The 13207-nt window shown below is 40.6% G+C and overlaps 1 protein-coding gene across 7 annotated transcripts in view; it reads left to right on the top strand.

Moving 5' to 3' along the window:
• ARMH3 (armadillo like helical domain containing 3) overlaps positions 1-13207 on the top strand; it is a 170133-nt gene that overhangs the window by 58881 nt on the left and 98045 nt on the right. For all 7 annotated transcript variants that reach the window (XR_006887570.1, XM_046654251.1, XM_046654249.1 and 4 more), the window contains one exon: positions 85-173. Coding sequence is in view for 6 of the 7 variants with exons in the window: in XM_046654251.1 (XP_046510207.1) it covers positions 85-173 (89 nt within the window). In the remaining variant the exon portion in view is untranslated. The remainder of the gene's footprint in view (positions 1-84; positions 174-13207) is intronic.

Here is a 13207-nt window from a genome sequence, read left to right as displayed (position 1 = left end):
GCTGCCTCACTAAAGAAAGGCCATCAGTGGTGAGTTGCACCATATTCTTAGGCTTAACCCAAGTTTTCTCTTTCTCTGTTACAGGCGCTGCATTCAGGTAGTTCATAAACTACTTTGCTACCAGAAGAAGTGTAGAGTACGCCTGCATTATACCTGGCGGGAACTCTGGTCAGGTAACTTTCTCTTTTGAATTCATTCTCTTTTTCTGTATTTTATGAGCCTCTAGGCCTGGGCACAAGAGGAAATTGTTTTTCAACCTTTTTAGTTTGTTTAGGATGCTTCTATTTCCATTTATACTTTCTGTCATTTCAGCCTTCTTCTAATACAGAACTGGGCATGGCACTCATCTATTCCGTGCTTTCTTTCTTGTTCCTTCTCCTCCTTGTATTTTTTTGTCAGGTGGTAGAAACAATTAAATATTTCTTGAGTTCTAGTGATTCTTCCTTTGAGTAAGAGTGAGGTAGGGGAGGAGTCGGCACAAACTTGGATTCTCCCTCGCTTCCATTTGGTAACAGCATATGGACTATAGGGAGGCTTCTGTCTGTTTCCTCAAGATGAGTAACCTCAGGAGGAATGTTACAGGGAGAGGGGTTGGGGAGGGGGTGGAGAGATGGGGGGAACCCTGTTCTTTGTCTTACATCTGGCATTATTACTGTTTACAGACAGTATCACTTGTACCACTCCCCCTGTGCCAGAGACAAAAACAGCAAATTACAGTGTTTACTTTTGTCTTTATCCATTTGGTAGCCCAGCAAAGTCACTGCCATCTCTGCAGAGGGGAAGTGGCTCTTCTCTAAGGGTACAATTAATGATGGCTTGCCACCCCTTTCTTTTGTGCAATTAAATTGGAGGTTTTAAGAAAGCAGAGGAGACATGTTCCCTGAGGCATTCACTTGCTGATAGATCCTGTGGCTTTTGTGACCTGATGGTACAATAGTCTTCTCCAGATGATTATAGTGATAAATGGTAGCCCCACTCATGGGAGAGCTTCTCTGTATTCTCAGCAGAGGAGGGTGTGTTAGTGTCAGAGGCTTTATAAGAAACCCCGCCCCTTCCATGCAATTTATCTCACTTGTTGTGACACATGGTTTCCTCCCAACCCAGTTTGGCTTTCTAAATTTAGTCCTCCGTAATGGGAAGTAGAGATCTTTAATTAATGGATTAGCAGGTTCTTTGCCGTTCCTGCCTATGGTGGTGAAGAGGGAATAGGAGAATAACACTAAGTGGCAATCATGGCATTTTGGTATTTTAGTACAAAAGAGTGTGATTGTGTGAGAGTTTGAGATTGAGGGAATGTCAGAAGATCTAAAGAGAGATGAAGAGAGATTGAAATAACTAAAATTAGTAGAATTTCTTAGGCGGGAACAAATAATTGTTTTTTAACATAAAGGTCTACTATGATTGCATATCGATAGTTATATGATTGTTAGGCTCTAAAAATTTAAGACTAAAGAGAAAACACAAAAATGATGCAAATCTGTGGATGTTGGTACATTTGTAGGACTTAAAATGAGTATAAGTGGTTTACGTCTATAACTGATAGTTACACATTGTAGTACTAAAGAGTTGGTGGTAGTAGTTGTTTTTGCCTACTTTTGATTCTCTTCTGGTTTTATTTTCGCTTTTATTCCATTTGCTTTCCTTTGTATCCTAGCCATCCCGTCTCTGGCCCCTGGGATGTCTCTAGCTTTTCTCTGATTCTCATTATCTGTCGTCCTCTTCCTCATTGTCCTGTTCCATTGCCTTTTCCACATTGCCTTCTACTGTTCACCCTGGCCTGTCTCACTGGGGCCTGGAGCTTCCTATTACTCTCCTACCTCCACTTTGTGTGTCCTTTGTGCTTTTCTTGTCATATGTTTTACTTGAGATATGTTATAAACCCCAAAATACATTGCCATCATTTTTGTTTAAAGAGGCAGTATTTTTTTAAAGAGATTAAAAAATGCTTTTTATATTTATCTTTTCTGGATCTTAGCATTTCCCCATTCTGGCTAGGAAATTGTGAGGCAGATCGTTCTTTATCCTGTGTTGGTGAGTTGACTTTATTATGTCTTTGAGTACTTTCTGTCATGTTCAGCTCTGTTTGTAATTATGTGCTATCTCAGGACTGATTGCTTGGCATTCTAGGCTCTCGGTAGGTTGAGAGGAGGTTTATACGAGTGTCATTAGTGAGGCCTGGATGAGTGCTTGTTCCTAAGGCATAGGTATTTGTACTAGAGTTCTCTGCCAAGTGAGGTAAGCTCTTTTTGCTATACATACTGGGTGAACCACCCTGGAACCCTGGCTCCACGTGTTCATACATGGAATGCACAGTGAGAAGCAGAGCAGTGGGTGTTAAGGAAAGCTGCAAAATGCTACACTACATCTGATGCATCAGAGCCCATAATAATATGTAATATTGCAACCAGTGAATATAAATGTGGCTGTGGTGGGTCCACCTACTCCTTGGCTGGTACTACCCCTCATATGTTGGTATGCCCATGTTTTCACTCTTTCTTTGCTTTTTAGGCTTAACCAATTTGAGGGAGATGTGTGAAACTCATCATGGCAAATATGCTTAGGCGTATAGATGCTTGCTCATAGACGTGCTGCAAAATTTCATTGAATTTTATTTATAAATAAGACTGGTGAGGCATATGTTGATAGATTGGACACACAGAAGTGCTTGGGTGTCTAGGAATCAGTTGGCTAGGGTGCAGATGCCTTTTGTCATTTGGAATGTAGGTTTGTAGTCTCACTGCACTTTGCATGGTCATTTTTATTCTTATGATGTTTGACTACAGTAGCTCTTGTTATTGGGGAGGTAGCCAGAGGTTGCCCTCCACATTCCTATATTGAATTCTCAGGTTTGGTCTTATGGATGAGGAGCAGCCAACTGTATTAGTTTGGGGTTTAATCCTGCCTGTTGGTTTTACAGATACAAGCCCTGACCTACTCCATGCTGCCACTGTCTATTTGTACGATGCCTGTCACCATGGTATCTGAGTATGTGGGGGAAATATATTTAGGTTAACTTCAGCTAGAATATGGAAAGGAAGAAGTCCTCCCTCTCTCATTGCCTTCTTTTTAGCAATCACTGTTTTTCACCAAGTTATGGAAAGTTCAAAAGCTCTTCTCTGACCTCTAGGCTACCCAGATCTCCTATTTGAGTAAATGGTTAGGTTGTGAAACTTTCCTCTGATAGAGATAGGAAACTGGGTTTCAGGATAAGATCCTTGTGAAAAAGTTCTTTACCTTTGAGAATACAATGAAAGATATAATCTTTGCGTCCAGAAAAATTTCTGTTTTCACATACATTTTGTCTCTAATTTTGTCTCTAATTTCAGAGAGTTCATGGACCCTCTCAAGCCCATTCATGATCTCATGTTAAGAATCTGGTCTTAATTTTAGGTTTCATGGCCTCCCAATTAATTCTGTTTTCACAGAAGATCTTAGTATTTGGTTAAATATTTTTTCTTTATTTACTAATCGTACTGCATTCCTCCTGGTAATTTTAGCTTAGCATTCTCCTCTCTGAACTTCTTGAGGCTAAAGACCACATTGGTCACCATGTTTTATTTCCTGTGTCTTCCTACAGCACTTTTGGCTTCTATTTTAGCATATCACATTGTTTTCCTATGTTTGCATATGTCTGTATGATGATTTGTATAAATATCTATGTTTCCTCTTAAATTAAGTTCCTGGAGGGCAGGGCCTGTGTTTTAATCATTGTTTTATCGCCAGCAGCACACTACTTGGCTTATAATAGAGGCTCAGAAAACATTTGAATGAATAAATAAATGGATGAATCGATATGTAGAATTTCCATTAATGATGAATCAACATTCTTTTAAAGGGGGCTGGCTCTGTGGCTGAGTGGTTAAGTTCGCGCGCTCCGCTGCGGCGGCCCAGGGTTTGGATCCTGGGCATGTACATGGCACCGCTCGTTGGGCCACGTTGAGGCGGCGTCCCACATCCCACAACTAAGAAGGACCTGCAACTAAGATATACAACTATGTACGGGGTTTGGGAAGATAAAGCAGAAAAAAAAAAAAAAGATTGGCAACAGTTGTTAGCTCAGGTGCCAATCTTAAAAACAAAACAAAACATTCTTTTAAAGCAGCACAGTGTTGTGTTTGGGCCTCAAAACAGTAACAACAATAATAATAGAACCCAGAAGGATGTTTGTTGTCATGTTTCTGTTGAGCTGACTTCATCACCTTTTATTTGGGTTGTTGATGTGAAAGGGAGTGGTGGGTAATTTCTCTTTCCTTTGTCTCTCTCTTCCTTACCTACAGATACATGGATTGCTTTTAACCAAGTAAAAATGGAAACTTTGATGGTTTCTAAGCCATTAACCAAAGAATGAGCAGAATGTTGAGAGAGAAGCATGTAATTGTTGGAGAGGGAAATACTTGAACAGAGCTTCATGGAGTCAGCTTATTTTACTTCCATTGCAGGCAGAAGGGGCATTGGGGAGGTAGCCTGCATTTAAATAGTGTAGCTTTCCACAGTCTGAAAACATGGGTTGATTTAAAGGCAGATTTATACTGGCATTTTATATTCGACATTTATGTATGTATCACGGTGATTCTTACCCTTTCACTCTGCCACATCCCTGGATGATAAGTCATTATTTTTATCACCATTTGTTGGGGAAGGGAGTGGAGGTATAGAAGGGTAAGTGACTTGCTAAGGATCATGGAACCAGACACTAAACAGAGTCATGATTAGAACTTAACAGTTCCTGACTCCTGTGCTCGGATGCAGATCACTAGGCAACATTTGCTCCCTCCAGGAAGAAAGGCTCCCAAAGCCCCCGAAACAGTCTGTTCAGCTTCACTGTGCTAAATAGCATCCAAAACATTCACAGCTTTGTGAAAAAGAGAAACTGTACATGGCCTGACCTTTCAGATACCTACTGGGAAAAATGGAAAGCCCAGAGAGTGTCACAGTTTTCTGGATCCAGCTGGCTGGCTCATCACTGGCAGAAGCCTGTGACCTCATGGTTAGGTACACCTTGAGACTAGGAATTGAGAGCCTTTCGTTGGAAGCTTGTCATACTGTAGGTGTTATACAGGACTGAAAATTTTCAGGAGAAAGACTGACTTGAGCCATAGATTTATCTGGCAGTTCTTGTATAGGTATAGCTTTGACAGTTTGGCAGCCCCTCCTGATTTTGGGAAACTATCCTTTGAACTTTTAATTGTCTGCTTCTTTTAGTTTAGTTTCTTTTTTAAACTTTTTATTTTGATGTAATTATAGACTCACAGGAAGTTGCAAAAATAGTACAGAGAATTTTTATACCCTTCAACCAGCTTCCTCCAATGGTAACATCTTATATAACTCTACAATATTGCTTCTTTTAGTTTTGAAGAGGTTATCTAGGTGGGAAAGAGCATAGCAGTAAACAGCTAGAGTAGATGGGAAGAGGCATTTTGGCAGCTGTTATTGCTATTTTGTTTTTAAAATTGCTTTTTAAATTGTCCTTTTCTTTCTCCTAAATTTTCTCTGATTTAGGGGAATATGTTACTAAATGTAGTCTAGGCTCGATGTGCCTAATTAAGGCTGCTCTGGCTTGCACGTGCAAAGAAATGGAGGCTTCTTTCTTCTATGGAAAACCAATTCCTCTCAAAGTTAGGATGTTCTAATATAGGGGCGTTAGAAAGTATTTCTCTATTTCCGTAATTTTATGAGAGATTCTGTATATCAATGTAGAAAGCTCCAGGACTGAAAAAGAATGCCAGGAAACTCTTTTTTCCTTCAAATTCACCACATTTGGCTGAATCCAAAATTTACCCTATTTTGAATCTTTTTCTCATTCCCCTCAGAAACTTGGCAGAAGCAAAAGATAAGAATATCTAACAGGTTTAGCCTGTTAGAGGGAGAAAAAGCTTCCCTCCCGAAAGCCCCTAAAAGAGTGAGAAATCTCTGTTCTTTTCTTTGCACATGGAGTCATTTCCTATCTAGAGAAACATCAACTCTCGTAGGCCTATTAGCATCTTGTCAACTGAAAGAGGCAGAGGAAGGAGTAGCTGTGCTTTTGTTGCTCAGCCTATGCTAGTTCCAAAGGAACACATCATTTGGTTTCATAAGTTATCATCGTTTCCTGCATCTCAAGCAAGCGGGACAAGTCTGTTATTGGTTTTCTATCATTTTCGCAGAAAGTAAAGTTCTTGGTCTACATTAGATGGCTCCACTGAGACATGGTCTCGTTGACTGTTAGATTCTTAAAGGGTAATTTTGGCTATTCTCAGTTGGGTAATGTTGGAAAAAATAAGCAGGTGGTATAGGACCCTAGAAGAAGACAGTGGCTTCTAAGTATGCTTAGTTAGAGGCAACTGCACAGGAATGCGGTGTATGGGATCCTGCATTTCCCAGACTTTAAGTTCCATTTGGGAACTTTCACATAAAAGCTCATTTTCCTGACAAAGAAGAGGGTGGACAGTAGCTATGAGGATCACAGTATCCTCAAGTAAATGGAGAATTGGAGATAGTTGAGAATCTTTTTTTCCCTTTTAGCAGATAGACTAGACTTCAGTAGCAAGGAAAACAATAAGACAGAACCTAACTTCCGTTTAAAGAAAGGATTTGTTCTTTCCAGTTCATCAAGAGGGGTGTGGAGCCTTTAGGCAGTGTAGGTTGTTGACATACTGAATTTTGTTTTTATTGTGCTAAAATAGACAAAACAAAATTTACCATCTTAACCATTTTTAAAAAATTTTATTGAAGTCATAATAGTTTATACCATTGTGAAATTTCAATTGTACATTATTATTTGTCAGTCACCATATAAATGTGCCCCTTCACCCCTCATGCCCACCCCCTAACCCCCTTCCCTTCTGGTGACCACTAAACTGTTCTCTTTGTCTGTGTGTTAGTTCATCTTCCACATATGAGTAATATCATATGATATTTGTCTTTCTCTTTCTGGCTTATTTTGCTTAACATAAGACCCTCTAGGTCCGTTCATGTTGTTGTGAATGGAATGATTTTGTCTTTTTTTATGGCTAAGTAGTATTCCATTGTGTATATATACCACCTCTTCTTTATCCAATCATCATTGGGCACTTGGGTTACTTCCACTTCTTGGCTATAGTGAATAATGCTACAGTGAACATAGGGGTGCATAAATCTAGTTGAATTGTTGATTTCAAGTTCTTTGGATAAATATTCCAGTGGTGGGATAGCTGGGTCACATGGTATTTCTATTTTTGATTTTTTGAGAAATCTCCATTGAAGTCTCCACTGTTTTCCATAGTGGCTGCAAGAGTTTGCATTCCCACCAGCAGTGTGAGGGTTCCCTTTTCTCCACATCCTCTCCAACATTTATTATTTTTTGTCTTGGTAGTTATAGCCATTCTAACGGGTGTAAGGTGGTTTCTCATTGTAGTTTTGATTTGCATTTCCCTCATGACTAGTGATGTCGAACATCTTTTTATGTGCCTGTTGGCCCTCTGTATATCCTCTTTGGAAAAATGTCTGTTCATATCCTCTGCCCATTCTTTGATTGGGTTGTTTGGTTTTTTGTTCTTGAGTTGTGTGAATACTTTATATAATTTGGAGATTAACCCTTGTCGGATATATGATTTGTAAATGTTTTCTCCCAGTTGGTGGGTCGTCTTTTCATTTTTTTTTTTTTTTAAAGATTTTATTTTTTCCGTTTTCTCCCCAAAGCCCCCCGGTACATAGTCGTGTATTCTTCGTTGTGGGTTCTTCTAGTTGTGGCATGTGGGACGCTGCCTCAGCGTGGTCTGATGAGCAGTGCCATGTCCGCGCCCAGGATTCGAACCAATGAAAAAGACGCTTGATATGATTTCAATCTTCTTAAATTTATTGAGGCTTGCCTTGTTTCCCAACATATGGTATATCTTTGAGAATGTTCCCTGTGCTCTTGAGAAGAATGTGTATTCTGCTGATATTGGATGGAGTGTTCTGTATATATCTACTAAGTCCATCTAGTCTAGTTTTTTGTTTAATTCCAGTATTTCCTTGTTGACTTTCTGTCTGGATGATCTATCCATTGATGTAAGTGGAGTGTTGAGGTCCCCTACTATTATTGTGTTGCAGTTAATTTCTCTCTTTAGGTCTGTTTGTCTTCTATCCCTTTACTCTGAGGCTGTGTTTGTCTTTAGTACTGAGATGTGTTTCCTGGAGGCGGCATATTGTTGGGTCTTGTTTTTTAATCCCTCCAGCCACTCTATATCTTTTGATTGGAGAATTCAATCCATTTACATTTAGAGTGATTATTGATATATCAGGGCTTAGTACTGCCATTTATCGCTTGTTCTTAGCTTTTTATGTATTTCCTTTGTTTCTTGTCCTGTGTATTTCCGAATGCTAGCCCTATTTGGTGTTTCTCTTGATGATAATTTTCTCTTTATCATTTGTGTCTCTGTTCTGCTTTTTTCTTTAGTGGTTACCATGAGGTCTGTATAAAAGAGCTTGTAGATGAGATAGTCCATTTTCTGATAGCCTCTTATTTCCTTAGTCTAAGCAGGTACCATCTCTTTCCTCTTTCCTAAGTTATTGTTGTCACAACTCAATCTGTTTTCTGTTATGAGTTTGTGATTAAAATAAAGTGCTCATAGTTATTTTTGATGCTTTCACTCTCTTTATCTTTAGTGTTATAACTGTTTGCTAATCTGTTCTGATAGAGACCTATAATTTTCTGATTTTGTCTCTCTGTTTATCTCCTTGCTCAAGGCTTTGTAAACCCTTTTTGTGTTTTTCAGGTATGAGGGCCATCTTGATCATTTGTTTTTTTTTTTTTTGAGGAAGGCTGGCCCTGAGCTAACATCCGTGCCCATCTTCCTCTACTTTATCTGTGGGATGCCTACCACAGCATGGCGTGCCACGCGGTGCCATGTCCGCATCTGGGATCTGAACCGGCAAACCCTGGGCTGCAGAGAAGTGGAATGTGTGAACTTAACCGCTGCACCACCAGGCCGGCCCCACCTCTTGATCATTTCTTGTAGGGTTGGGGAGGTCTTGTGGCAGTGAACTCCCTCAGCTTTTGTTTATCTGGGAAATTTTTATTTCACTGTTGTATCTGAAGGATAGTTTTGCTGGGTAGAGTACTCTTGGCTGAAAGTTTTTGTCTTTAGAATTCTGAATATATCATTCTACTCTCTCCTAGCGTGTATGGTTTCTGCTGAGAAATCTACTGAAAGCCTGATAGGGGTTTCTTTGTAGGTTATTTTCTTCCACCTTGCTGCTCTTAATATTTTTTCTTTGTCGTTGACTTTTGCTGGTTTTACTAATAAATGCCTTGGAGAAAGTCTTTTTAAATTGATGCAATTAGGAGTTCTGTTAGCTTTATTTACATGTACTTTCAGCTCCTTCTCCATGTTTGGGAAGTTCTCAGCTATTCTTTCTTTGAACAAGCCCTCTACTCCTTTCTCCCTCTCTTCTCCCTCTGGGATACCTATAATCCTTATGTTGCATTTCCTAGTTGAGTTGGATAGTTCTTGGAGAATTTCTTCATTTCTTTTTAGTTTTAGTTCTCTCTGCTCCTCCATCTGCAGCATTTCTACATTTCTCTCCTCTAAATTACTGATTCTGTCCTCCATAATATCAGCTCTGTTTGTTAAGGACTCCAGATTTTTCTTTATCTTATTCATTGTGTTTTTCATCTCCAACATTTCTGATTTCTTTTTTAAAGTTTCAGTCTCTTTTGTGAAGAATTCTCTCTGTTCACTAATTTTATTCCTGAGATCATTAATCTGTCTTTCTGAGTTTTCTCGTAACTCATTGAGTTTCTTTATCATAACTATTTTGATTTCTCTGTCATTTAGATTGTAAACTTCTGTGACTTCAGGATTGATTTCTGGGTACTTGTCATTTACCTTCTGGTCTGGGCATGTTAATATACTTCATGCTATTTGATGGGGTGGACCTTTGTTGTCACATAGTGGTGGTATCTGGTAGCAGATTCTACCTGCCACCACTGGGGGCTGGGGCTGGAGCTGGAGCTGTGTTTTCTGAGCCCTCTGTGACCTCTGACAGATGTGCCGGTCTGTTGGAAGCTGTGCCAACAGGGTCCATCTCTGTTTGCCTGCTGGCTACTTCTTTGCATATGCATGCATAGGCTCTCTGGTGGGGATCCCCTACTCTGGCCTACCATCTGAGCTGGTATGCCAGACAGGCAGGGCAGCGAGGGGTGCTTTCTTTTGTGTGCATGATCCTGCGTACCCCCACTCTGCACTCACTGCCCACCTGGGCTGCTTGGCTTGGTGTGGACGCCTGCATGATTGCTTAGCCACCTAGGTGCAAAGCATTTCCAGAGGCTGGGAGGCAACTCTGAGAGTGCAGGTGTTCCTGTGGAGGGCTGCCCTTTCCCCCTTCTCCTCTCAGGGTCACGTACCAGCTGCCTTGTGAGGTCCTGCACCCTAGTTCACTGCTGCTCGGGAAGGAGAGGAGATCCCCTTCCCTCCTTTCGCTGCCTCCCCGGGGGGGTGTCCAGCACCCCCACCTTCAGATGTATGGCTGTGTGGATCTCTCAGACATCTGTTATGTTGCATGAATGTCTCTCTTGGTTCATGAATGTCCTTTTCATGTATGTTAGTGGGGCGAGACTAAGGGAAGAGCTCATTCTGCCATGATATGCTGATGTCACTCTCCCTAACCACTTTTAAAACTAATTAATTTTTGGGGGGATAGGGACCTGGCCCCGTGGCTGAGTGGTTAAGTTTGTGCGCTCTACTTTGGTGGCCCAGGGTTTTGCTGGTCTGGATCTGGGCCCAGACTTTGCACCGCTCGTCAAGCCATGCTGAGGCAGCGTCCCACATAGCACAACCAGAAGGACCTACAACTAGAATATACAACTATGTACTGGGGGGCTTTGGGGAGAAGAAGAAGAAGAAAAAAAAGAGATTAGCAACAGACGTTAGCTCAGGGCCAATCTTTAAAAAAAGTATATATATTTTTTTATTTGAGGTAACATTGGTTTATAATATGGTATAGGTTTCAGGTGTACAGTATTATAATTTGACATCTGTATATACTACAGTGTGCTCATCACAAAAATTGCAGTTTCCATTTGTCATCATATAATTGACCTCTTTTACCCATTTTGTCCTCCCCCCATCTTAACCATTTTTAGGTATACAGGTTCACTAGTATTAAATACATTCACATTGTTATGCAGCCATCACCACCATCTTTCCCTGTAACTCTTTTCATCTTGTAAAACTGAAATTCTATACCTATTAAACAATAACTCCCCAATCCCCCCTCTCCCCACCAACCACCATTCTAATTTCTGTCTTCATGATTTTGACTACTCTAAATACCCCATGTAAGTGGAATCTTACAGTGTTTGTCTTTTTGTGAATGGCTTATTTCACTTAACATAATGTTCTCAAGGTTCTAGAAGTCAGATTCTCCCCCTTCCTCAGAGTTTTCTTTTTTATTACTTTTGTTGGTTGGTTTTGTTTTTTTGATCATTGTATGCTCTTTTCTGTGCGAGAAGTAGCCTGAGGTGTAAACTTAATGTCTTCTTAGGTCTCTTCTGAGCTTTTTTTCTGGTCATGTGCAGTCATTTTCTAGTTTTCCCTGTACATGCAGTTGTTTTTGAATGTGCTAGTCTTTAATATCTCACTCTCAAAAGGGGTTTATCGAAAATGATGGTGGAGAAAAAAGGGGCACGGTTCCTTTAAATCTCCTGGAAGTCACTTATCTGGAGGGGAAAGGGCTTTCAACAACGGAGGGAGGTGCAACAACAATGGCTGTCTGCCTCTTTGTCTTCACCTCTGTGATCAGAAGCAGCAATCAGCAATCAGCACAGATCCCCAATATTTGGAGCACAGGGTCCTTTTTGCCCACTCTAGCTTCCATAAGCTGTGTGCAAGCTGTTTCAGGAACAAGTGCACAGATGTTTGCCACATGGCTAGAGGCAGGGGATGGGTAGTTGCTACTGTGCTAGGAGATGAAATTGACCAAAATTTACCATCAGTCTTCGCCTGGAAGTTTCAAACCTTCATGAGAGTCCAATTCCAAAATAATTACATCAGACAGATTCTGCCATTGCATTTATTGTCTAGATGGGGAGAGAGATTCCTGGTGTCTCCTACTCTGTCATCTTCCCAGAATCCTCCCACTAGATGTACTGACTTTTGTGAGCTGTTCACCTGGAGAGGTTCATAGCGCACAACCAAAGCTGTTTCATTTTCTTGTTTGATTTGTTGGCCTTTGTTTCAGTGAGGTTCTTTGGTTTGCAGCCAGACAGATAGATGCCTGTATTCTGAGAAGCCACCCAGTGTATTTCTTTTTTTAAATTGAGTTCTTAATAGTTTACAGTATTGTGAAATTTCGGTTGTATGTTATTACTTGTCCATCACCATATATGTGCTCCCCTTCACCCCCTGTGCCCTCCCCCAGCCCACTTCCCCTGGTAACCGCTGATTGGCTTTCTTTGTCCAAGTGTTTCTTTATCTTCCATATATGAGTGCAATCATCTGGTGTTTGTCTTTCTCTGTCTGGCTTATTTTGCTTAACATGAAACCTTCCAGGTCCATCCATGTTGCTGATAATGGGACAATTTTGTCTTTTTTTATGGCTGAGTAGTATTTCATTGTGTATATATACCACATCTTCCTTATCCAATCATTGGTCGATGGGCACTTGGGTTGCATCCATGTCTTGGCTATTGTGAATAATGCTGCAATGAACATAGGGGTGCATCAGTCATTTTGAATTGTTGATTTCCTGTTCTTTCACCCAGTGTATTTTTAAATTATTCTACTGGTAGTGTTGGCTTCTATGTTCTTCCTGTGCCACTCTGCTAATTGACAGTGAGCCTGCTGATTGCTGACAGTGTCTCTTGGTAATTGGTGATTTTGTTCAGAGATGCTAGAATTGGCTGGAGTTTATAGGGCCTCTGGGGTTTTGGAGCCATTGGCTTGTTACACGAGTGCCATTTCTAGCCTGTCCTTTGAGTTCCTCTACTTCTCTACTAAGCAAGTGAGTTGCTAATATTTCTCTTCTATCAGTCACTGTGAAATTATCCATTTCACCTAATGAGTAGGGTTTGATTTGTGATCTGTGGCGTCTCATCCTAGCTCCATCTCAGGCCACATAATAGGACCTGGCTGAGTTTTGTCTTTGCTTTCTATCTCTTTCTTTTCGTAGCATGTAAAAGCTGTTCAAACAGACAGCTCTCTCTGACCTGATTTTTTGGAGACATTTACTTGTGCTCTGCTGGAGGCCATCTGTCTCCTTCCTGTTT

Source organism: Equus quagga, chromosome 2, assembly GCF_021613505.1.
Source record: "Equus quagga isolate Etosha38 chromosome 2, UCLA_HA_Equagga_1.0, whole genome shotgun sequence".
NCBI lineage: Eukaryota > Metazoa > Chordata > Mammalia > Perissodactyla > Equidae > Equus > Equus quagga.
This window is presented reverse-complemented; position numbering and strand designations above follow the sequence as displayed.